The 26153-nt window shown below is 47.0% G+C and overlaps 2 protein-coding genes across 20 annotated transcripts in view; one reads left to right on the top strand and one right to left on the bottom strand.

Moving 5' to 3' along the window:
- LOC310708620 (uncharacterized protein) overlaps positions 1-18859 on the top strand; it is a 33122-nt gene extending 14263 nt beyond the window's left edge. Inside the window, exons 1-5 of one of the 3 annotated variants that reach the window (XM_083507249.1) lie at positions 14-689; positions 8342-8470; positions 12641-12826; positions 14032-14117; positions 15903-18859. In XM_083507249.1, coding sequence (XP_083363375.1) covers positions 497-689; positions 8342-8470; positions 12641-12826; positions 14032-14117; positions 15903-15977 — 669 coding nt within the window. In that variant the 5' untranslated portion in view covers positions 14-496 and the 3' untranslated portion in view covers positions 15978-18859. Of the gene's footprint in view, positions 1-13; positions 690-8341; positions 8471-12640; positions 12827-14031; positions 14118-15902 lie in introns of those variants that run through there. The other 2 variants (XM_083507250.1, XM_083507251.1) reach the window with 2 other exon arrangements.
- The window catches only part of RASAL2 (RAS protein activator like 2), a 241905-nt gene continuing 234465 nt past the window's right edge, over positions 18714-26153 (bottom strand). For 10 of the 17 annotated variants that reach the window (XM_083507028.1, XM_083507030.1, XM_083507015.1 and 7 more), the window contains 4 exons: positions 25596-25798; positions 24947-25034; positions 22606-22636; positions 18714-20173 (listed from right to left, as the gene is read on the bottom strand). In XM_083507028.1, coding sequence (XP_083363154.1) covers positions 20031-20173; positions 22606-22636; positions 24947-25034; positions 25596-25798 — 465 coding nt within the window. In that variant the 3' untranslated portion in view covers positions 18714-20030. Of the gene's footprint in view, positions 20174-22605; positions 22637-24265; positions 24323-24946; positions 25035-25595; positions 25799-26153 lie in introns of all 17 variants that reach the window. The other 7 variants (XM_083507029.1, XM_083507031.1, XM_083507024.1 and 4 more) reach the window with 2 other exon arrangements.

Genomic DNA, 26153 nt, shown 5'->3' with positions numbered 1-26153 from the left:
CCTGGCTATGGTATGGAAGGTACTTTTTTTCTTATGGCCCAACACAATGTTTGTGAGTCTTAGAGAATACTGTATGTTAACTTCCTCAAACATGAAAATCAGGGATATCTTCCTTCCCAGTCTGATGACAGCAGTCCTTTCAGTTTCCTGGTAGAAGTCCAACCGCTGCAACATGCAGTTGCACTCACTTTCCTCACTTTGCCCAGGCTACACTTTTCAGAGAATTTGCTCTACTGTATTGTGGCCCCATGCCATATGTAGGCGTAATATATTTTGTAGTTGCTCAGAGACATCTGACATCTTTGCATCCCCCCAACATGACATGCTTCTCAGAAATGATAATGAAGTAGTTGTTCACATATGGCGTAAATTGAATGCTCTTGTGAAAAACAGCTCAATTGTCGTGAAGGGTTTTTGCATGCAAGAAAAATATTGTATCAAACATCTGTGCACGGGCATCTTTTTTGTGTCCAACATTTCTTAAAATTACAGTTGTATGATGGCTCAAACCTCCTGGCAAATAGAAGGGGGAGAAATGGAGGCGGTGAGAGATTTTACTTTCTTGGGTTCCATGATCACTGCAGATGGTGACAGCAGTCACGAAATTAAGACGCCTGCTTCTTGGGAGAAAAGCGATGACAAACCTAGGCAGCATCTTAAAAAGCAGAGACATCACCTTGCCGACAAAGGTCCATATAGTTAAAGCTATGGTTTCCCCAGTAGTGATGTATGGAAGTGAGAGCTGGACCATAAAGAAGGCTGATCGCCGAAGAATTGATGCTGTCAGAGCTGCTTGAAGATCCTAGCTCACAGAGGATCACGCTAGCCAGCGATCATTAAGTAAAAGTCTTTATTGAATTACAGTTTCCATTCTCACGCTGCTGCGCGCAACTCTACGTCTAGTAGCTAGATCGGCGAAGCTCCGTCTGAGTCTCCGCCCCGTGTGCACCAACTTAATATCCTAGCCTTGCTCCACCTTTTCCGCCTGACTGTCCTCCTCTGGGTCCCTCTACCCCCCGGGGCTTCTTCCTTCCGGGATTCTTCTGACGCTGACCCGGACCCTCCTGCCTCCTTGCGCCGGGCTTTAGGACCTGGTTCCCTTTCGGGGCTGCTTACTGCGCCGCCTTCCTCTGCATTTGAACTTGGCGCGCGCGCCCAACCTTCCACTTTCCTCTTAACCGTTTCTTCGCTCCCCGATGGAGGTGTGGCCACTCCTGACTCATGCCCTCCCTCCTGTGGTGAGCTGCCAGCGCTTCCCCCCTGGCTCCTTTCCTCTTCCCTGCTTCCTGGCGGTGACGCTGGTCCCGATTTCCAGCTGCTCCCCTCTGAGTCCCCTCTGGCTCTATCTTCCTGGGGTGCCCCCCTAGACTCCCCCCTTGCCCTGGCCACTGGTGCTCCTTTCTGTGAATCCTCTGATTCACTGGAAAGACTAGGAGATCTCGGGTCGTCGTCATCACTCATCTTTTCTTCTGCCTCCTCCCCTTCGCTCTCTGTTTCCTCCCTTGCCCGTGCCTCTGCTCCTAAACCCCTGACAGATGCTTTTGAATTATGGTGCTGGAGGAGACTCTTGAGAGTCCCATGGACTGCAAGAAGATCAAACCTCTCCATTCTGAAGGAAATCAGCCCTGAGTGCTCACTGGAAGGACAGATTGTGAAGCTGAGGCTCCAATACTTTGGCCACTTCATGAGAAGAAAAGACCCTGATGTTGGGAAAGATTGAGGGCACAAGGAGAAGGGGACGACAGAGGTATAGCTGTCAACTTTTTCCTTTTCTTGCGAGGAATCCTATTTGGAATAAGGGAATTTCCCTTTAAAAAAGGGAAATGTTGACAGCTATGGACAGAGGACGAGATGGCTGGGCAGTGTTCTTGAAGCTACCAGCATGAGTTTGACCAAACTGCGGGAGGCAGTGGAAGACAGGAGGGCCTGGCGTGCTCTGGTTCATGGGGTCATGGAGAGTTGGACACGACTAAACGACTAAACAACAATGACTTTATGAACCACATACATTTCATTTTGAGCCATGTATGAGCCCTGCCATGCTGTTAAAAACACTGCAATGTCACGTCACAATATATTTAAATGGTCCTTATGTATTGATCCACATATAGTAAATTTAGTGCTTTCATTTATGACAAAGTGCCTAATTGTGAAGGGACGCGGGTAGCGCTGTGGGTTAAACCACAGAACCTAAAACTTGCCGATCAGAAGGTCGGTGGTTCGAATCCCAATGACGGGGTGAGCTCCCGTTGCTCGGTCCCTGCTCCTGCCCACCTAGCAGTTTGAAAGCACGTCAAATTGCAAGTAGATAAATAGGTACCGCTCTGGTGGGAAGCTAAACGGCGTTTCCGTGCGCAGCTCTGGTTCGCCAGAAGCGGCTTAGTCATGCTGGCCACATGACCTGGAAGCTGTACGCCGGCTCCCTCGGCCAATAAAGCGAGATGAGCACCGCAAGCCCAGAGTTGGTCATGACTGGACCGAATGGTCAGGGGTCCCTTTACCTTTACTTTACCTAATTGTGAGAAATTCTATACCAATGCTCTAAAACCAGACAGTGACAAAACTGACACAGCAGTTCTTCCATCAGAGCAACAAAACCCAGCCCAATAAACCCTGCACCCTCGCTATTTAATTTTGCCATGGTCTCAGGTCTTCCTGGAGGCCAGTTCTCAGGCTTGTAAGCATTTTGCTTTCATCCCAGGCACATGAAGGTCAGCAGGGCTCCTGCTCAAGCTCTTTTTTGCTGTTTTGCATATCCAAAGGCAGAACCCCAGGACTCATAGCTAATCTACAAAGTGCAAGGGTCTGTTAGTAGACTGAGAGAGCTGCTAAATGAAACATTGCACCTAGAAGTTGGTTAACAACTGTTTGGATAAAGTCAAGCACTTAGTGCATCACTGCAGTTTGCTGCACTGTCAAACAACAGTTTTTGGCTCGCATTTAGAACTGTGAACTCCAAGCAGCAGGGCCGGGGCTATTTTTAGCAGAGCACTTAGTTTAATGAAGTTGAACTTGCCTCAAGAGGTTTCCATGAAAAGTCAAAATGCTTTCAGAAGTCTGGAATCCGGAGCTTTTGATTCCGTGTGTTTGCTCAGAGCAAACTTTGTTTCCCTTCACTCTGCAGTTTCATAAAGCTCTGACAATATTCAAAATCATCTGCCTAGACCACAATTAGACCTATGTCAAATTATATTTTTAAAGTAGGTTCCTGTTTAATTACGGTCCAGGCAGCTGATCTACCGTACTTGTAATATGTATATGCTCATTATCTTTCCTTATGGAACATGGAACATGTATATTGTATGGGAAGGTCAGCAGGAAAATAGTGGGGTAGAGGAAAGGGTTAAGAACTGGTAGCTACTGGTAGCCTTCTGACCCCTGCCTTTGCCATCCAAGTTGCAAATGGGAATTGCAACCAAACAGCCCACAAATTACAGAACACATATGCGAACACAGAGGTGACCTATGGGTTTATGATGGTTTCTGAGGAGAAGCCTTGGCAAAATAACCAAATCTAAGGTTTGCTTCCGTCCGATCCGCCACTATAAGCTGCAATGTGAAGGTAGCTTTTGGGGACGCCATGTGAAAAACTGCAAATTCAGGGATATCCATTTTAATTCTAATGGACCCAAATTTTACGTGGACCCTGAAGAAATGCAAAGAACCTCTCTTCCCCATTCCGTTTTCTTCTTTTCTGCTGGTGTGTGTGTGTGTGGAGAGAGAAACAGCCGGAGCCTGTGGCGTCCGCACGGCCGTCCAGATTCCAAAAAGGTGAGCAAGGCCTTGAGAACAACCACCTGCCCCCCAGCCACAGCTTTCAGCATTCAGAAACCAAGGCAGGAATAGCGTTCAGGTGGGCTGCAAGTTCACTGGATGGAAAACAAGTTTTTTCCTATGACAAAATTGCGCTTGAATGCTGGGGAAATTAATATTCCAGCAAAAGCACTCACATCAGGAAGGAAATGGATTTGTACAACAAATGAGTAACAACTGACTGGGCAACAACAGCAGCAAAAAAATCAATACGTTTGAAATAAATACATCTGAAATCAATACACCATCTCAAAAATCACCTTCCCTGTTCCTACACTGCCTAGGTCACATCTTGATTTTCCTGGCGCTCAGACCAGCTTTTTGCCTAACTGGCTTCTGCTGGGTCTCCCCACCTTCAGACCCCCCCATCTTGGGTGGTACCTACAGCCCCGTCCCAGAGGGCGCCCCTCTCCCCTGTGCACCGAGGAGGAGGAGGCGGCAAGTGAGCCAGCACAGGCAGGCAGCCACACAGGCAAGTGAGCCGGCACAGGCAAGCAGCAACACAGGCAAGTGAGCCGGCACAGGCAGGCAGCCACACAAGCAAGTGAGCCGGCACAGGCAAGCAGCAACACGGGCAAGTGAGCCGGCACAGGCAGGCAGCCACACAGGCAAGTGAGCCAGCACAGGCAGGTAGCCACACAAGCAAGTGAGCCAGCACAGGCAGGCAGCCACACAAGCAAGTGAGCCAGCACAGGCAGGCAGCCACACAGGCAAGTGAGCTGGCACAGGCAGGCAGCCACACCCTCACGCGGGAGGAAGTCTCTTGGCACTTACTCAGGCTTACTTCTGAGTAGGAGGCCGAGTTCTTGGCTGTGTCTCGTCGCTTCTCCCTTTACTCACCTCAGGGGGCTGTGGTGACACCCATCGACCCACCAGCAATGTGCTATTCCCCCTGCCCTGAGAATGTACTCAGAGCAAATATAGCACTGATAGCAAGGCGATGCAGACGCCTGGAACACATTCTTGTTTGGTAGTCACTAAAATGAAGTTTAATCTGCAGCAGCAAGCGAACAAGACCCCAAGGGAAGCAGCAGAGCACATGCATTTTCCCGGCTTCTGCTGAAAAGAGGGATGGAGCATGTCAGAGGGTTTTATGGGCCTATAACGAAGGCTCCCTTCATAAGTTGCTTTATTATTGTTATTTTTTATTCACACGGACTTGATCTGAAATACAAGTGTGGACCAGGTTCAACGGAATGTGAGAAGTGTGAACCACCAGCATGGGTAGGGAACCACGAAGGGTCGCAACTAATGAGCAAAACAGATTGGGGAAAAGCGTGGTGGGAAAGAGCTGTAACAAGAAAAAAAGAAGTGTTGAACAGAGCAGTAAGAAGTGCTCTGGCTCCATCTGGTGGGAGGAGCGAGGAAATGTCCTGCTACCACCTGCATCCCATCCCATTTTCTTTTGAGAAGTTTCAGATCATGTAGTGGAACATCTCTCAACTCTAGGAAGCTCAAGGAACTCGAAGAAGCTCAAAGCTACAAATGTTTATTTTTTTATTTTTTTAAAGATATTTATTAAAGTTTTTAAAGTATAACAGTAAAAAAGAAAAAAGAAAAAGGAACAAAATACAAAATACAACATAGAAACAGTTAAAAAACAAATAATTTTCCATAACATATCTTCCTTACGCTTATTTCCCCGGACCTCCTCATACCTCCCTTCTTTGTATTCCACTTCAATTTGTTAGTTGAGCAAATCCTTACCATTAAGCTTTTACCCATTTGTAGACCTTTTTTCACATCTCTTAAAGCATTACAGCTGGAAACCACTTAGTTTCTATCCAACATCCTTCTAACATTCATTAATTTTACAATATTTCTTTAAATAGTCTTTAAATTTCTTCCAGTCTTCTTTCACCAACTCTTCTCCCTGGTCTCAGATTCTGCCAGTCATTTCTGCCAATTCCATATAGTCCATCACCTTCATCTGCCATTCTTCCAGAGTGGGTAAATCTTGTGTCTTCCAATGCTTTGCAATAAGTATTCTTGCTGCTGTTGTGGCATACATAAAGAAAGTTCTGTCCTTCTTTGGCACCAATTGGCCGACAATGCCCAGGAGAAAGGCCTCTGGTTTCTTCAGGAAGGTATATTTAAATATCTTTTTCAGTTCATTATATATCATTTCCCAGAAAGCTTTAATCCTTGGGCACGTCCACCAAAGGTGAAAGAATGTACCTTCAGTTTCTTTACATTTCCAACATTTGTTATCGGGCAAATGATAGATTTTTGTAAGCTTGACTGGGGTCATGTACCACCTGTATATCATTTTCATAATATTCTCTCTTAAGGCATTACATGCCGTAAACTTCATACCTGTGGTCCATAACTGTTCCCAGTCAGCAAACATGATATTATGTCCAACATCTTGTGCCCATTTAATCATAGCTGATTTCACTGTTTCATCCTGAGTATTCCATTTCAACAGCAAGTTATACATTCTTGACAGATTCTTAGTTTTGGGTTCTAACAGTTCTGTTTCTAATTTTGACTTTTCCACCTGGAAGCCAATTTTCTTATCCAAATTATATGCCTCCATTATCTGATAATAATGAAGCCAATCTCTCACTTTGTTTTTTTAATTTTTCGAAACTCTGCAATTTCAATTTGTCTCCTTCTTTTTGTAGCCAATTGCAAAAGCTACAAATGTTTAAAAGCTACCAAGGCACAGCCTGTGAAATCAAAACTGCCATGATCCAAAGGGTGTTGTTTGTTCCTCTGTCGTGTCAACCAGTAGTTTTGAGCATCTTATGCTTCTGAAGTAGGCTTTGGTTGTGCCAACTTGGGTGAAATGGTTTGCCTGTGCTGGGCTGTAAATATCCAAACACGTACAGGCTTACAAAAGGGAACTCAAAATCCCAGTGTGCTGTTTCCAGTCCCTTTCCACTCCATATAAAGAGAATACTAACCGTTGACAGAGCTAAGTACTTCAAAAGCATAAGATGCTACTTCCAGGTCTTTCACCCTGGCAGAAACAACCTGCTGCTCTCAGGCTGTTGGGCTCCACTGCCCTATCTGCATCAAAATTAATTTCAGTGTTCCATATTTCACACTAGAGCAAGATCGAAGCAATATCGACCCCAATCAGTTTTCTAGCAAATCAACCAAGTTTGCCACTAAGAGTAAGCCTCCAGGCTGGCCCATTTATCTACTTTGTTTTTAAACAGAGCAGATGGAGTTTCTTTGCTTAGTGTTGCCTCTGCTGCCTTGGAGCTGTGTACCCAAGTCCGGCTCTGGGGCCATGCCAACGGAAGCAAACAACTTGCTTTGAATACCTTTCTTGTTCAAAGCTGCAGATGTTCTCCCTTGGGCCAATGGGCCGCACAAGCCATGGACATTCTAGAGGTGTTCCCTTTCTGCTGTCTGCAGAGCTATGTTTGCAGATGCAAACTGGAGCTGAAGGGGCAGTGTTTGGCTTTGGCTTGGCTCATGGCATCCTCTGGTTATTTTCCCTATTTGAAAAAACAACAACATGTTCCACAAACATTTCCACTCACGAGAGAGCAAGGGTTTAGAACAGGAGTCAGTTTTCCATAACAAATGCAGGAAGTCTTTTTCATCCACAGGTGAGGATGGGTGGACATCCTCTATCTGGTTTCTTTAAAAAAAAAAGTAGAGAAAAAGGCAACACTGTGGTATGTTTTAGCTTCCACTAGTGTAAAAGGTAAAGGGACCCCTGACCATTAGGCCCAGTCACAGACAACTCTGGGGTTGTGATGCTCATCTGGCTCTATAGGCCGAGGGAGCCGGTGTTTGTCCGCAGACAGCTTCTGGGTCATGTGGCCAGCATGACTAAGCCGCTTCTGGTGAACCAGAGCAGCACACGGAAATGCCGTTTACCTTCCTGCCGGAGTGGTACCTATTTATCTACTTGCACTGGTGTGCTTTCGAACTGCTAGGTGGGCAGGAGCAGGGACTGAACAACAGGAGCTCACCCCTTCGGTGGGATTCGAACCACCGACCTTCCGATCGGCAAGCCACCACAGCGCCACCCGCATCCACTAGTGTAGAAAATTGCTTAAAAGATGGGGTTTCCATGACAAACTTATAATACTGGTTGGATATACCAGAAGACACGGCAAAAAAGTAGCATCTGGTAAAGGCATGAGCTGTGCTTGCTTTCAATACTTCTTCATAACTAAGCCCATGGTAGGGTGGTTGGTCAGGAAAACAGCCAATTTAAACAATTAAAACAAGTCTCCTATTTTGAAATTAACATTTTTAAAAGCAACCCTAACCAGCTATGATCTCTCAGAAGCTTTTGATACATTAAGCCATGGTATCCTAATGGAGCAGCTGTCCGTGATGTAGGTGGACCCAGTCCTACTTGGATGGTCACTCCCAGAGGGTGATGCTTGGAGAGGACTCTTCAGCCCCATGGGGCATTCAGTGTCGCAGGGTTTGATTTTAGCCTCCATGCAGATGAACACCTACATGAAACAGCTAAATGGGGTCATCCAGAGGTTTGGAGTACGCTGTCAGCAATATGCTGATGATGCTCAGCTCTACTTCTCCTTCACATCTGCAGGGGAGGCAGTGGAAGTGCTGGACCAGTGTTTTGCCTTGGTAAACGACTGGATGAGAGTCAATAAACTGAAGCTAAGTGCAGAACAGACTACTAGACCAGATGGGTGGGAAATTGCCTCTGAAGGAGCAGGTACATAGCTTTGGGTTACTTCTGGATCCTTTGCTGTCACTTGAAGTTCAGGTGGCTTCAGTGGTGCAGAAGGAAATAGATAAAATATATCCGACACAAGTTATTGGTTTGCAACTAAACTGAAGTCGTTCTAAGGCTAAGATAATGCAAAATAAACAAGCAAAATGCATGGTTCTCTCTCTACATAAGGAAGGATAGAACACTCTGTCACTTATCCTACCAATAAGTGTCCAGAACTTCCCATTAACAAGGGCTGACAATTTCTCAATAAGAGGAAAAGTAAATAACAAGGCTGTGTTAGATTAGCAGAGTTATAAATATTCATGACTGAAGAGTATAGACTGTGGGAGGGAATAAATACCAGCCATATAGGAACCTGGGGAACTGCCTTGTATTGAGTCAAACAAGCAGTCCATTTACCTCAGTACTGTTTGCACTGACTGGCAGTGGCTGTCCAGGGGTTCAGACAGGGGGCCTTCCAAGCTGCACCTTGAGATCCAGGGGATTCAACTAGAGACCTCCTGCAAGCAAAGCAGATGCTAATACAATCTTGTAGTGAGATAAAAGGATGGTTTCTAGTGACTGTGATTACTTGCTAGACACTGGCTCCAAGTGGTAGCCCTAAATAATACATATCAGAGTTCATACCGCACCTAAAATTTGCTAGGCACTATACGGAGAATTAGTGATGTACAGAAGTGAGAGCTGGACCATAAAGAAGGCTGATCGCCAAAGAATTGATGCTTTTGAATTCTGGTGCTGGAGGAGACTCTTGAGAGTCCCATGGACTGCAAGAAGATCAAACCTCTCCATTCTGAAGGAAATCAGCCCTGAGTGCTCACTGGAAGGACAGATCGTGAAGCTGAGGCTCCAATACTTTGGCCACCTCATGAGAAGAGAAGACTCCCTGGAAAAGACCCTGATGTTGGGGAAGATGGAGGGCACAAGGAGAAGGGGACGACAGAGGACGAGATGGTTGGACAGTGTTCTCGAAGCTACCAGCATGAGTTTGACCAAACTGCGGGAGGCAGTGGAAGACAGGAGTGCCTGGCGTGCTCTGGTCCATGGGGTCACGAAGAGTCGGACACGACTAAACAACTAAACAACAACAACAATACAGAGAATTAAAAACAAGACAGTCCCTGCCCTCACAGTCTAGCGGACAAAAGCAAAAAGATGGGAAGGGATGTTGTGCAGTTGTCGTTGCTTTCCTCTTTTCGATGCTGCTCACAGAGAGACAGAACCGAGTGCCCAGAAGGGAACTAACAGCCCGTATACATTTCTGAGTGGGGAGAAGGGAACAAGTTATCAGACTCCAAACCTGTGAGTCAGACTTTGGGAGAGTCGTCTTGGAACAGCCCACCCACTACCCAAAGCTGTTCGCTATCCTTCAAGGAAGCAGCAATCACCATTTAAAGCATTCAGCGATGCCCCACTGCATGGCTTCTTCACGCCACAATGCCCCTCCTTGAAATGCTTGTTTAAAGCATTGCCAACCACCAGCCTTGCTTGAGGAACAGGACAGCTCAGGTGAGTTGTGGAGGAGATGCAAGGAATGGGCTGGTGGTGGTGGCACTTGCCAGAGAGAGCCCCGTGCAGTTGTCTGTTGGCATGGCTCCAGTAGTCAAATCACACAGGTTATATTTAACGCATCTACCCCGCCTTCCTGTCTCCTGTCTTTCCCTCTGACTGAACTGGGAGATGGACATGACGAGGTTTTGGGAGCTGCTGGCCATCTTGCTGTTTCTGGCAGGTACAATTGTTTTGTGGGAACAAGTTCTGGGACTGGAATGGGACAGAGTCTGAAGCTGCCTCTTAAGTGGGATACATGATTGATTAGGCTTAGGGTAGTAGACATCCCTGCCTCCCCCTCCCCCCCTTTAAATGTCTGTACTTTGGCCAATAGATTTAGATGTTTGCTTAGAAAAGTCCAGGCTCAAGGTTTTGCAGCTTCTCTCATTACTCCTTCGGTATTCTAAAAGGGACTGAAAATGCATTTGTTACATTTCTCCGATACCTGAAGTTTGCACAGGTAATACAAAAGAGATGTCTACCTGCAAGATCAGAATATTATCAGCACCAAGCACTAATATTTCCCCCAGAAATTGAATTTGTGGGGGTGGGATGTTTGAATTTTCAGGGGGCCACAGGCTCAGACCCTTTGTCTTTGGCAAATTTGGTCTCAGAGTGAATAGCATCACAGTAGAAGAATTTAAACTGTTTCAGAATCATGACCACCTCATTAGATTTAACCTAAATTCTAACTAAAACTAGCTACAATTCCTTGTTTTCTGTTGTAATTTTGCACAACTCTTAAGTGACTGAATGCAATGTGTTCATTGCAGCCACCTCATTCATTCAGTAGTTTCAGTCCTTCAGTTGATGCTTTATATAATCACAAAGAACACAACTTTTTTCAAAGTTAAAAATTATGTTCAGGGATAAGAGAACACACTGCACAGTGTTCAAGCTGTTGTGCTTGAAAGTAGATAGCAATTTCTACTTCATTAATTCTAGGAAAACAAGAGTGGGTGGAAATAATATCCTCCCCCCCCCCTAGTTAGAAAACAGCAGCGTCTGACAAGTGGATCCCTGGTGGTGTGTGTTCAGAGACCTCAAGAACATGCATCCATAGAGATTTCCCTGTCTCACTCCTCACTTTATAAAATTCCCCATGAGCATTTAAGAGGGTGGCAGCAGTTAATGTCCTGACATCCATCTCTTTTTGGTGACAAGTAAACCCTTCCTCTTCTCCCAGATGTTGAATGGAATATGATGAGTCTTTACTTGACTCACACGCTGGCGACACTTTTGAGTTCCCTTTTGAGAATGGTGCTGTTTTTTATACTGTTATGTTCAATTATTGATGGTTGATATGTTTTACATTTTGTGTATGCTTTTAACTGTTGTGCTGTGAAAGGCAATTAAGAAGCTGAACAAATCACTGTCCCTGGCACCATCCAAAGTAGCAAGGATGACAAGAGCTTCTCAGGATACTGTAACTGGCTTAGCTCCGAGGGTCTCATCCTGTGCTTGTCCTGGGCCTAGAACACATGTGTCAAAGCTCTCTAGGCATGAGTTTGGGCGCTTATTTGTTCGACCCTCCTATTTCCCTAGGAAAACCCACTCTATAGAACTGAATCGGAGCAAATGTTAATCTCCAGAAAACCCAACAGACATTTCCTCCAGTTCAGTGGTCAAGATTGGGTTTCCCCATGGAAAGCGGCAGGACTTTCAGAAGTCTGGATGAGCCCTAACAATGGGCAGCCAAATACCGTATTTTTTGCACCATAACACTCACTTTTTTCCTCCTAAAAAGTAAGGGGAAATGTCTGTGCATGTTATGGAGCGAATGCCTACAGGTGGCAGGGGGGATCTGCTGCAGTTGTGAGCAGAGGATCCATGGTTCCCCTTCCTTCCCTCCTCCGTGGCTCGCTTTGAAACAGCAAAGCGGGAGAAGAGCCGCTGAGTGGGGAGGAGAGAGGGACAGAGAGCCTGCTTGCTTTAAGGGAGCAAAGCGGGAGAGGAGAGGAGCCGCTAACATGAGTGTAAGCGGCTCCTGTCCAGTTGGCTCCTTTAAAGCAAGCAGGCTCTCTGTCCCTCTCTCCTCCCCACTCAGCTGGCTAAATAGCAGCAAAGTTTTTCAGCGAGCTGGGGAGGAGGGAGAGAAGCAGAACCTGCTTGCTTTAAAGGAGCAAAGCGGGAGAGGAGAGGAGCCTTCTCCTCTCTGCATTATTAGCAGCATCCTTCTCCACACACCCCATGCGTGCTCCTTGTCCCTTGAGTGCTTTTCCTTCCCTCCCCACTTAAAACGTGGTTACAAAGCACGGGTCCACATGGATCCTCAGGAGTTTTGCATTGGGCTACCCCAAACTCACCGTCAGATCACACGTCTGTGGCCACAGAATGAACCACAAAAATCATATATCCACTATTTCATTTAGAATATTTTTTTCTTGTTTTCCTCCTCTAAAAACTATGTGCGTGTTATGGTCGGGTGCGTGTTATAGAGCGAAAAATACGGTACTTTTGGGAAGCTTCCAAAAACACTGAGCACTCAGGATAGTACCGTGTGTGCATGCATGCGCAAAGTCTGTTTCTTTTTGTCAACACATAAAACCATGCTTCAAGTAACCTTGGTTGCATTTGCTCATTGTCTTTCTGGGCTAGATGCTGGAAGAGGAATGAGAAGCATCCCTGGCAGTGAGGCGGGATCCAAAAGCAGAGCCAGCTTTGCCGATAGCGTTGGAGGCGCAGCGAGTGGGATGAGCTCTGTCATTGGCGGCTTTTTTGGAGGCAGTTCTGGGAATTCTGCACAGCCTGAGGGGGATTCTGGGACCACCAGCTCCCAGCCAGGTACCATATTTTTCCATGTATAAGATGACCCCTATTTTTTTTTAACCCCAAAGTAAGAAATTAAGTTGTTTAGCTTTTTTTGGGTGGGGGGAGCTCACTTCTGCCAATTTCTCACCAGCCTGCCCGCCACTGCCGGTCGCTTGCCACACCACTGCCGATCGCGCACCTCGCCGCAGTTGCCAATTACCGTATTTTCTCCTCCATAAGACGCACCTAGTTTTTAGAGGGGGAATGCAAGTAAAATAAGTCTTTAAAGGGAGCGCTGAGCAGAGCCTGTCTGCATCCCAGGCTCTGCTCAGCGCTCCCTTTCACGAGCCGTGAGGAGCATGCGTGCGGCGCTTGCAGGCTTTTCCCTGTCACTGACAAGCTGCCCTTCTCCCTCTTCGGGGAAAAGCCCCCAAGAGCCACACACACACTCCGCGCAGCTCTTTAAAGGGAGCGCGGTTCTTGGGGGCTTTTGTGGGAGGTGGGGGAAGGGACAGAGCACATGGCTCTGTCCCTTCCCCCCCCCCACCTCCCGCAAAAGCCAGGGTAGCCCTGCGAAGCCTTTGCAGGGCACAGGGATGAAGGCTCCCCGTGCCCTGTGGAGGCTTCCCGCGGCCAAGCCAGAAGCTAGAACAGCAAGAAGGAGCACTGTGCAGCGCTCCCTCTAGTTGTTCTGGCTTCTGGGATAGCCGCGCAGCCTGCATTCGCTCCATAAGACGCACACACATTTCCCCTTACTTTCTAGGAGGGAAAAAGTGTGTCTTATAGAGCGAAAAATACGGTATCTGCCCACTCGCCGCCACCAACAGCCCACCCACCCACTTGCCGCAGCCACCAATCACCCGCCCAATTGCCGCTGCCAATCTCCAGTTTGCTGCTGCCATTAATCGCATCTCTCTCCCCCCCCCCCCGCATTCACTATTCGTGTATAAGACTATGGCCAATTTTTGCCTCACTTTTTTAAAGCAAAAAGCATCGTCTTATACATGGAAAAATACGGTATTTGGGACAGCTTTCTTTATTCAAATAACCCCATATTAAAGAATCTCAGGGGTGTATGAACATCATACACCTAGCTTTATACAAATACACTATTGCACGCAGGAGTGGAAAATTACGTCTGGGCGGGGGAAGAAACCACCTTGTGTGGCATCTCTAATTCAAGGCATCCCACTTGGCAACTAATCTTCTTGCTTTTCTTGCTGCTGCTCTCCATACAGATGCCATGTACCTTATTGTGAAAGTGGACTTGGTTTCACCTGGCCCAGTAAACATTTCTGCTCTGAATCAGCCACTTCTGAAGGAGGTGAGGAGCGAGAGAAACCGCTGGTAGTAATTGATCACAAATTTTGGTTTATGAAAGCATCCTTCTCCCATGCCAATAATCGGCCAGGTATGTAATAATGAAGAACTGGGTGCTATATAGCCCATAAGGAGGTTTCTGCCACCCCAGTTTATATTCTGAAAAAACCCAAGAATGTCATGTCTGTGCCCCCTGGGATGGCATTAAGACCCATTAAATATGGCGTCTCCATCCCAGTGCAGTAAGATGGCTCATCTATTTAATATACTGTACATATAAGTGAGTAAAGTAAAAACTAAGTTTTGGATCACCTCAAAGGAAAGCCCCACACTCCCTGAGCAGTGTCCTCTTTAAAATGCTCAAACATCATATCCAGTCCAGTTTTAGGGTAGACAACCTAGACCCTTATTCATTTCTATAAAAGCTGGTCTGAGCCCAGCCCAGGAAAATACACAAAACACTCTATTGTGCCAAAATGAAGTTTGGGGCTGTGACGGAAGTTTGCTTTGCTGGGCAGGTTGGGTCAACAAGTGTTTTCTTTTTCTTTTTCCCTGCCAAAAAATCATTAACGAATGGCAGCCTCTGATTGGCGGGGGTTTGAAAAGGAGAGGATTTGGAGAGACAGTTCTTTAGGTTGGGAGTCGGGATGGGAGAGGAGAGACAGTTGGTTCTGGGTAGAAACATCCTCTCTGAGGAATATATCACAAGCTGGAGAAAGGAGTCTCTGAGCTTAGTGTGAAGGACAGTGTGTGGTGTCCTGTGAGAGTAATAGGCCAGGAATTAACTGGGAGGCTGAGGCAGAGCTAGGAGAAGGAGAAGCTGTGAGAATACAGTCTATTTAGGTCTCATTCCAGTCAGGAGGGGAGAGATTCTGCTCCAAAAAGAGAATATTATTAATAATAATAATAATAATAATAATAATAATAATAATAATAATTTATTATTTATACCCCGCCCATCTGGCTGGGTTTCCCCAGCCACTCTGGGCGGCTTCCAACAAAACACTAAAATACAATAAGAAGACTCCCAATCCAGTTAAGAGGGGTGTGGAGACCCCTGGGGTCTGTTACTTGGAGGACCTCAGGAGTAGGGTTGTCCAAGGGGTGGGTAACTGACAGAAAATACCACCTTGCTTAAGAACCAAAGCATTAAGCGGCAAGCCAACAACTGAGACAGAACTGAAGCGAAATAGCATTATAATCCGAAGTATCCTATGCTTTACCCACTTGTGCCATAAACTTCCTTTGTTTAATAAAATATTTACTGTTTATTTGATCAATCCTGCCTGAGACTCCAAATTATTAAATTTTCCCTCGCACAAGATAATCTGGGGTAGTTTGTAGGAATTTGTGGAATTGGTGTTCTGCGAGGGGGGTGCACTATATTTAAGCGAGGGCAGGCCCAATGGCGCCAGGGGGGAAAGTCCTGTTGCACCGTTGCAGAGGCCAGACAGGATGCTGGGATGGCTGACAGAGGACACTCTGATGGAGAGGTGGACTATAAATTGTGGTGGCCCAAATCTCCATTTCCTTATGAATTTCTGCACAGACTGGCAATTGTTGGCGTACCTTGCCTCTCAAAACTATGTTTACTGGAATTTGAGGCAGTGGGGGGGGGGGGAATCTTCTACTACACATAAAAGGATGGACTAATTAGCGAGGATATTTCCTCTGTGATAGCTTTGTATACGGGAAAAGCATAAACAACTATGTGAAGCTCTCACAGAAAAGTTCACTTTAGGTTAAACTCCATTCTTGGAATACTTCACCTTCTTTTTTAATGTTCCAGGTGCAACAGATGTTGGCAGGTTTTCTCAAAGGCACCTTCCACTTGACATGGGTCACCTATAAAGAGAACAAGTAGACCTAGGAAAGGGCTTTGCTCAGATGCCACCTGGACCCAGAGGAGAGAAACTGCACTGTCACTTTGAACCATGGACTGATGCACTTCCAGATCACTGGGACAGAGATCAAGAGGGTGCTAGCAATCAGAATTACTTACCTGCTTTAACCTGACTATCCTACTTTCTTGTACTGGTGAAACTTGTTATTATTACCATATCCTCTCGAGATCTTTAACTTTTATATTCTGTTTTATTTTCCTTATACGCAACAAAATGATTTTGTAAGCGACTTTGTATATTTTGGATTAATAGAAAGCCATTGCAAATTTAATTCAAAATAGGGGGAGGGGAAGAAATGAGCAACAAGCACATGCCATGCCAAATAATTAACCCGTAAGAAAGGTTGCAAAGCCAAACTCTAACCCAACCTCACTTATATCCAAGAAGTTCCAAACATGGGCTTGTCATCATCAAAACTGTATTTCAGAAAGTATACCAACAGTTCTCTATTGTTAAATCTGTAAAATAACTTAAAATGTGATAAAATGGTAAGACAAGTAAAATGATAAGACTTTTAAGACAAATCAGTTTTTATTAGAAGTGGGATCCATGGACCAATTCATATCACAATTTGAGCGTGTTCATCTTATATGCTGTGGCGAATTCAAACTTTTCAATATCCCTTCTTGGAAAGAAAGCACTTACAAGTGTAGAAATTGCGATGTAACACACAACACAAGAGCAGATTGCGTGAATGTTGCTGTATGGGCACAAGGTATAGAATGGATGGCAAATCTGTGGCTCTCCAGGTCTTGTCAGGCAACAACTCCCACCATCCCTGGACAATGGGCTTGCTAGTCAGGGCTTAAAAAGCTCTACACAACATACCCTTGAAACATCATTTTTTTAATGAAAAAAGGTGAGGAAATCAAAGTGCATTTCACCTAGATTGCCACAAGGTGTCACCACATCTTTTTAGATCCTGGAGCTGTGCAATTTCAGGCAACCTCAAAGCCAGGGGTCAGCAACCTTTTTCAGCCGTGGGCCGGTCCACTGTCCCTCAGTCCATGTGGTTGGCTAGACAATTTTTTTTGGGGGGGGGGAACGAACCAATTCCTATGCCCCACAAATAACCCAGAGATGCATTTTAAATAAAAGGACACATTCTACTCAAGTAAAAACATGCCGATTCCCGGACCGTCCATGGGCCAGATTGAGAAGGTGATTGGGCCGCATCCGGCCCACGGACCCGTTCTCCATCTCTTTCCTTTCTTTTTCCAAATAGGCATGGGTGGGCCCAATCGCAATCGGGATCGTGAAGGGAAAGAAGGGGGGGGGTCCTACTCTGAGTAAAGCTCCTGATAAAATTCCTCCCCCACCAGTTGCTTAAAGGGAGAGTGTGCAACCCTGTTCAAAACAGACTGCATACCTACTCCTGGACCAGCTGACGCCCCCCCTGCCCCAGACCAACACGATGACCTTTCAGCATGCCCAGGCCTTTTAATGCTGCATTTTTAATTGAGACATTCTCAGGGTTGTGGGTTTGAGCCCCACATTGGGCAAAAGATTCCTGCACTGCAGGGGGTTGGACTAAATGGCCCTCAGGGGTCCCTTCCAACTCTGTAATTCTGATTCTATGTTTTGTCTTGTGCTGGATGTTGTGAACATGCCCAAGTCATTCAGATCAGTCTCAGAGGCCCTGCTCTGTTTACTGAAGGAAGGCAGACGGAGACTGGAAATAGGGCTCTCTCTATAGTAGCTCCTGTTCATTGAATACCTTTCCTGATCTTCTTTCTTGCCCAGGGCTTCCCATGCTTCCCATTGTATGTTTTTCCTATGCTGAGTTTTAACAACTCCTTAGATATTGAGATCTTGTACTCTGCTTTTACTGGCAGCTATTGATTATATTGGTTTTATGCAAACCACTCTTGCAGCCATAACAAAATATTAAATATGGTCACCCACATTCTTTCCACTACCGACCTCACACATGGGTTCGTATCATCCATAGGCTCCCTGGGGCCTAATGAAAAGGGAGACAGCATACATGTAATGTGACTAAGCCCACATTTCCAAGTAACCACACCCAGTGTGGTTTAATGTACATATTAAAACAGTACGGGAGACAAAGTGGATCATTTTGGCACCTCATAAGCTGCTGGCTGAAGGACAAAACAGCAGTCTCTTAGCAAGCAGTGCCTTCTGAGCGCTGGCCCCCAAGAAAGATGAGAATCACCTAAATAAATCCAGCCCCATACTAGCAGTGCACTGCAGGACACCATGAATAGCTGAAGGTTGCTGAGAGCGTCCAGGACCTGTCCATCTTTCAAGGTGACTTGAGACTGAAACCACGTGGGAAGCTGAACTGAACTTCCTCCAGGAAAACATGGAACTGCTTTGCCATAAACTACCGTGAATCTATCTTGAGCAGGGCTGAGCCAAGATATTTTGGCACCCAAGGCAAACCCCCTCATGGCAGGGTCTAACAGAATTTGAGCTGTGCACCAACTCCATTGAAAACTCAAGATCTGCTTTGAATGATGCGCAAAACCTGGCACTTTCTCTCATGGGCCCTGTAATCCCGAGGTCATAAAAGTGCAAGGCTTCATCAGTGGTTTGTTCGACAACTCAACATTTCAATTTCTAGACTGGATGAGCAGCTAAAGTTTCCTTCTGAGATTTCTGAGGACATTTCCATTCACCCCAACTCACATGGCTCCATCTTTCATCAGTGCAGACACAGGCTGAGTCCAAAGTGTTTAAAGTTAAAGTTTATTTTGTAATTCTTTGTAGGAATATCAATAAAAGACCTCAAATGTATCTATATCTGTACATATACAAGAAACTGTTCAAAAATATTCACAGAACAAAAATAAATCTTCTTTAGAACAAACCCAGACAATGAAATGCAGAAGTGGTCCAGCATTACTGGCATAAAAATACAGGCTTAGAGAGGGGAACGGGGAAACAAGGTCTTGTGTGTTAAGGGGGAAACCATATCAAAATAAATTATTCAAAGCTAACATTGCAAACGAAACAAAACGAAACAAAGGAAAGGGGAGGAAACAGTCCTGTAAGATGACCTTCTTGTTAAGGCCCAGGAGGCAGCAGAAAGATTGTGAAAGGACTTGCGGAAGAAGGTCACACCACAACATGCTGTCTCCTCTCTTTCCTCCCAGCTCTTTGGGGATCTTAGTTATTGGAAGGATAGAGATTTCTCTGCACCAAGATCAGAATGGTTTGGGGAAGGGGCTTGACCAAGATTAGCACAAAGCTGCCTCAATGGTCCCCAAGCCTGCCTGCCTGCCACTGGCGGACGAAGGTGGGGGCGGGAGGCAGCCCTGGATGCCATGCCGGGGTGTGTGACATCATGACTGTCCCTGCCCCCGGTGCGCTCATTGCTCACTGTGCACCTCCGAGATGCTTGGCGTTCGCCGGCCATACCGCCGCTTGCCGTGCACCCCCCTGGCGCCACGCCCCCTGGGACGCACACTAGTCACACCCCCGGATGTACGCCGCTCCTGGTGCCGGTGCAGGTAGCTCCACCACTGCTGCCTGCCTCAGAGAAGAGGTGGGATCGGCTGCGCGGCTTCCTTTGACGGGGGAGGGAGGCGGGATGGCAATCCTACCTTCCCCCCTCCCCCCATCAAAGGGAACGGTGCAGCGGATGCGGATCCCGCCTTCCCCCTCCACCCCCCCATCAAAGGGAGCCACAGGCAGCGCAGTTGGTGATGGCTGCCCTTAGGAGCTCCGTGCTGCCGTGGCTCCCGCCATCTCGCCTCGCCAAAGGCCCCTTCCCAAAGACATTCTGACCTTGGTACAGAGAAATCTCTCTTCTTCATCCCCAAAGAGAAGGCAGAAGAGAAGAGCAGGGAGGAAAGAGAGAGAGGAGAGAGCCTGTTTTGGTGTGAGCTTCTTCCACAAGCTCTAGTCGTGCACTATTTCTGCTGCCTCCTGGGCAGGCAGGCAGGCAGTCTTGGGGAACGTTGAGGCTGTTGGAGTGGGTGGGAGAAATGAGGAGCTGGCAACTGGCAGGTGGGAGAAGTTGCAGTTAGCAGCTGCTGTTTTTAAATTCACCGTTCTCCGTGATGGAAAGCCTGGTGGGGTTGGTGGGGGAGATGCCGTTCCGAGCCTGCATGCTGTAGTGTTCCTTCACTTGCGTTAGGGCACTCATGAGCCGCGTGTTGGCTGAGTCCAGAGACAGGATTCTTTTTTCCTGCAACAAAACACACTGATTCAGATCAGAACTGCCTGGCTTCACTGCAGCGAGGCCTTAATGACTTCACAACCTGCAACATCTGGGTCTCAAGGTGAGCAGCAGTTCTCTAAAGGAGGGCTGCTGCTTTTTCGCCATAGGCTGATCCAGCCTGGCCCTGCAGCAGAAGAGAACGAGCCTGCCTCTTTCTGCTACCCAGCATCTGTCCTGTGGAAGCTGCCAATTAGCCACGTTTAAAAGCTGATTGAGTGGTGGATCATGTAAGATCACAGAGGCAGAAGTGAGCAGGGAGATTCCTGGAGATTTAATGGGTTAGTTTTTGAACAGAGGGAAACAGAAAAAGGCAGCAGGAGGATATGAGAAAGAGGATTCTAGAGTGGAGGTGGCGTAAGGATTAGGACCCTCCAGAGACACCCTCCCACTGAGAGAGGGCTTGCAATACACCCCAGGGACACTGAAAATTATAAATGCAGATAGATGCCAGCAGTGTGAGGGTGCAGCAGCAACACGGGGGCAGCGGGGGGTGGGGAGAGACAGAAAGCAGCCCGAAGCTGGGGGGAAGGAAGTATGCATGACAGGAAGGAGCAAGGGGGAAGAGGGAGAAGGGGGGAAGTTTGTGCGAAGGGTGGCAGTGATGGTAGGGTGATGGGGAAGATGGCACTCATAAGACACAAAAACCAAACAGGGCGACTGGCTTCTTAGACCCATTCCAGCTCAGTTACTCCAGGACTCTGCAGAATCAAAAAGCCCTTTCTGGTTTTGATTCAGAAACTAGGGGCTTTTGCGTTAAAGAGACAAGAGAAGGCCGGGGACATGATTGGCGGACATGTAAATCTCTGGTACTACGTGGCAGGGGAGAACCAAATCAAAGAGGCACAAGGACTTGCTTTGGTTTAACCTTAACTTCCAACAAATACCGGCAGTCGTGTCAGGCTGGCCGGCCTTCGAGTGGAAAAACCACGAGATGTGCTTGGGCATTCCTGTTTCAACAGGAACTGATGCAACGTGCAAGGGCTCTGTAGGGCTCCACACAAATGAGGGAAGGCAGAACAATGTACAGAGGGCACAAACATGAAGGAATGAACATGTCACTTCCCTCTGGAGACAAAAGGCAGGAGACACACTGAGTGCTGCAGTTGCTGCACAAACTCTGCTGGTGGGGTGGGGCACAAGCCCTATGGCAATGGAGAGAGGGGGCACAGCAGGAGTGGCAAGGTCACTTCCAAAAGCACTACCTTAGCCAAAGGGGTGGGTTTTCCAGCACTTCCTCCCAGATGCGGCTGCTCTGTGTAATCTGAGGCCTGAAATTCTGAGAAAAGTAGCCTGCGCTGGAGGACAAAGGGTTCGATATGCAAGTCTGCTGCTGATGTCTGCATCTGGGCTTCAGGAGAAGCAACTCACAGTTACCAACATTCGTGGAAGAGCTTCCACATTTCTTGCTAAATTCAGAACCCTTCGTGGGCTGTAGTTTGGGCTGCTGGGACACTTTCACTCATTTACTTCCCCATCATGTCCAAAACAGCTCTCGGTCATGGGAAAGCACTGCGATCCATAAGGAGTATGTGCAGCACACATAAGAGATGCATTTGTGAAGACACTACCCCACTTTTTAAGGCTTACAGAGGTAAAACTTTTAGAGGGAGCAATCTGTCTATACATAGAGGAAGCCTGCCTAAGATCAGCTCCCTTCCTGACTGGTGTCCTTCTCCCTGCCAAAATCTATCAGTTCATTCTCCATAAAAGGAATAATTCCAAAATATCTATCACAAAACAGTACTTTGAAAGGTACCAAGCCAAAGTCTCGGACACTAAATGAGAATGCCTGGCACTAGAGATGCTAGAATTTCAGAATCCGGGTTCCACCAACTGGATTCGGGGAGGGGGGGTCTGATTATGTTAAGACACATTTTGGTGTCCGGCTCAAAAAACCCTAAATGTGTGTGCAAAGGGCCTACGGGAATCAATCTGGGGGAAACAACTTCCAGTTGCCTCATGACCATCCTTATAATTAACCTAGTTCATTTTTCTGAATCAGTTTTAAATTATATTAAGAGGAGCTCCCGACATACTTGACTCAGAAAGAATGACTGCAAAGTTGCAGATGAGAAGCTCTCACTGCTGCTGAAATAATCCAGCAAGATCTCTTATTGAAGGGTGACCCTGCTTCCGCTGGCATATGAACATGAGTGCATTTGTCCCTTCTGTGGCGATTCAAATTCAAAAGCAAAGGCGTGAGCTTGGGAGTTCAAGGGGAGGGGGCGCTGACGACACCCCCTCCATCAAAAAGCAAGCAAGGGGCAATCCAAGCTTATTCCAAACTGTCTCTGGATGAGGCGCAGGGAGTGGCAGGAGCTGGAATGTGTAGGGGGAGGTGAGTGCGCCAGGCCAGGGCAGGGGGGTGCTCAGCTAGAGAACTGATTGGGTGTACTTGCCTGCTTGAATTATCTCATCCCCATTTAAGACCTGTAATTTAACACAGCAGTGATGTCACTTGCAATCACAAATGGAAGCTCAGTGCACAGTGAAGCCCTGCGAGTTCATGGAGGTGCGCGGGGGGGGGGGGGGGAGAAGTGACATCCAGGGTCCCCCTTCCCCATCCAGCAAAAAGAGATTGACTAAAGAAACAAGAAGTGCCAGGGGGGTGAAATTTGGGGCAAATCATCCTAAAAGCTGATGCTACGAGGGTGAGGGCTGCTTGCTTCAGAGCACATGGGAGGGAGGGTAAACCAATGGCCACATGCGCTTCAGCAAACCAGCAGCGACCTAGTTCAGGGCCTTTGCTTCCTACCACTCTTGCAATGGCCTCTCATACAGTCCTGGTGGCTCCAGCCAGGTTCTTGGTTGCTGTGGGAAACTGAGGCAGCTCTGAGGCATTCCTATACCCCTCAGCCATCTTCTGGAGAATAACCCATGAAATGATTAAGTACTGGGGAGTTGTGTCCAGAGCTTTAACCAATAGCATGTTTCTGTCACAAATCATTTTTTGGGAGTGGGGCCATAGAAACAGACCTCACTCAGCCCAAAACACTCTGTTTGATTCCTCAAGTTAGACACGTGGCTCTGATCAAGCTGCCGTGTAATTAACTCAGTCTTGCAAACAAGTACTTAGAAACTACTAGCCCTTCTGCCTGTACAGATCGTGGCCCAAGAGCAAAAACAAAAAAACAAAAAAATAAAATAAAAATCCTTGTTTCTGGAAAAGTTTCCTGGAGAAGATTTACACTCATGACAGGAGATCAGGCAATAACTTGTTCAAAAGCATAAGTTATAGCAAGGCATTTCTGCTTAGATCTGAACTGAGAAATCATCATGGAACAGCTGGGAAAAGTAGCCAATAGGCAAGCTGCATGCTCGAGGGCAGGTGTAAAGGGGGTTGGCTAGCCCTTCGCAATAAATCCCTCGGCTTGACCGGAGTTGTATTCACAGTCTTTTATTTGTAAACTACTGTATTTTTTGCTCTATAAGGCTCACTTTTTTCCTCCTAAAAAGTAAGGGGAATTGTGTGCGCGTCTTATGGAGCGAATGCAGGCTGCGCAGCTATCCCAGAAGCCAGAACAGCAAGAGGGATTGCTGCTTTCACTGCGCAGCGATCCCTCTTGCTGTTCTGGCTCCTGAGATTCAGAATTTTTTTTTTCTTGTTTTCCTCCTCCAAAAACTAGGTGCGTCTTGTGGTCTGGTGCGTCTTATAGAGCGAAAAATACGGTATTTGCAAAGCATCCGAATCGTCTGTAACAGATCCCAGGCAATCCCAGACGTCGGCGTTGTTTTCTACGCTTTAACCCTCTCCTGTCCTGGGTGGATAGAACTGGTGCCCTCTCTCTCTCTCTGTGTCGGAGCTGGTGGAGTGGTGCTGGTGCTCTCTAACCCCAGGAAGCCGTGCCTCCGCCTCCCCTTGCTCTCCACCTCCTTCCAAGGCTGCCTCTTCTACCGGCCCCTCTCTCTCTCTCCTCCTCCTCCTCCAACTCCAGAGCTGTCCCAGCTGGCTCCGTGACAGAAGGGGAGGGGAACCTTAGGCCTGGGGGGCCAAATGTGGCCTTTGGACTCTCTCTAAACCACACCCTTCTCCAGGCCACACATGCCACCAACATCTACCTTGAATGCTTCTGCGCACTACGGTCTTTTCATGCTGGGTAAAGCAGAGGTGTATGGCTGATGATGAAAGACACAAAGACAAAGATTATCCAGCAATGATAAATTCTATATGGGGAAATAACTTTGTGCTCCGAGGGCAAGGGGGATTCCACACAAGAAGAGATCAAAGTGATTTCTCTTCCCGTGTGGCTTAATCCTCTTTTCTCTTTGCTGAGCAGAGAGCCAACAGAAGCCCAGGAAAAACTCCCAAACTCACTGCAGAAAAAGCAAGACAGGCGAAAATACATGCGCCCACATGCAGCTCCATTTCTCCCAACGCCAACCAAGGCAGGTGCCAAAGGAGGACGTTTCACAATAGGTACCATTCCAAGCTGCAGTCACCCAAGGTCACAAGCCAAAGCTTTGTCTGCGTCTCCAAGAGCACTCAAGAGCAGTCGCTCGGCCCTTGGCTGTGACCTAATGATGCTTTGAGTGTCAGGAGGGTACATGCTTTGACCCTACATAATCCAGGGAGCCTAAAGCAACAGCAAGCCTGTTCTGTGCAAGGGAATAGTTCTTGCCTGCCCCACTGAGATGCTGCCATGGGCATTTTCCAGAAGTTGCTTCAGTGCATCAGTGACTGGTCACAGGAAGTGGAATAGTGGGAGCAACACCTGTAAGCAAGGATACTTCGAGTCTTACCTGTGCGTCAATTATTTTCTGCTTAGTGTCAATAACCGCCTGCATCTCGGCATGGTCCTTCTTCAATTCTTCCTCAACAGCCATCAACCTACAGTAGAGGCAAATGATATAAGAAAGGGATCTGGCTGTGCTTTTGGGGCATCACAGAAAAACAACTCTCAACCCAGCAACTGACTTAAAAGACAAAAAACCCAACACATTGTGTTCCTCAGCCAACAAGCTTCAAGTCTTTTGAGGAGCTATTTGAAGGAAGGAGGAAGGTCTGAACTCAAAGGCAACACCCTCACACACAGACATGTGAGAAGATGAGCTGGCATTTGAACTCAGGTCCCCCTGTCTGCTTTATGCAGTGGGCTCTAGCTAAAGAACAGGGTAGATGATGGAGAATTGACTTCCTGGCTCCCCCCCCCAAAAACTGCTGCAGGTTCTTTGCACGATCCTTAGCTGAGTGATTCATCTCCCTTATGTCTCTGGTTCCTATGTGCTAAATAAAGGTAATTTCCTCTTCTGCAAGCTACTGTTACATTCCACAAGGGAGCTGCCCACATGTGAAGATGGAAAGCTCAGATTGCAATTCAGAGAAGTCTTTTTGCTCCTTCCTTCAAACTTTCCAGCCTCTCCCACTCATGACAAGACCCTTTCACCCTACCTGCTAATGATGCTCTTCATCTGACTATCCTTCTCCTCCTGCTGCCTTCGCAACCTCTCCTCGCTGTCTTCCAACCTGGCCTTATATTCCATCAGCAACTTCTGCATTTGCTGCTCCTGCACCAGGAGCCGCTGCTCATACTCCTCCAACCGCTGGCTCGACACCTTCAGGCGATCTTTGAGTTTGGTTATCTCCTGTTCATACTGCAGGTTGGAGGCAAAGATGGACATTGTTTAGTTAAAGCATTTATTAGCTCCCTTTCCGGTATTCAAGGGGGTGTTCAATTAAAGTAAAGTAAAAACAGCAAGAAATCTGCAAAAAAGACCAAAAACAAAACCCACAGCAACCCTCAAATATACGCCAGAAGAGACCAGCTATAGAGCTGAGTCAAAGGCCAAAGGGAAGAGATGTATTTTGCAGGGCTGACAGAGGGCAGATGGTGGACACCAGGGGGAATTTCTTTCCAGAGCTCCTGTGACATTTCTCACTCTGCATGGGTGTTGGTACTTGAAGCAGGGCCTGAGAAGATGATGTGGGAGATGACATAAGGAGATGCTC

This window comes from Podarcis liolepis (assembly GCF_965112155.1).
Source record: "Podarcis liolepis genome assembly, chromosome: 6".
NCBI lineage: Eukaryota > Metazoa > Chordata > Lepidosauria > Squamata > Lacertidae > Podarcis > Podarcis liolepis.
Note: the sequence above shows the minus strand (reverse complement) of the source record. Positions and strands in the feature narration are given on the sequence as shown.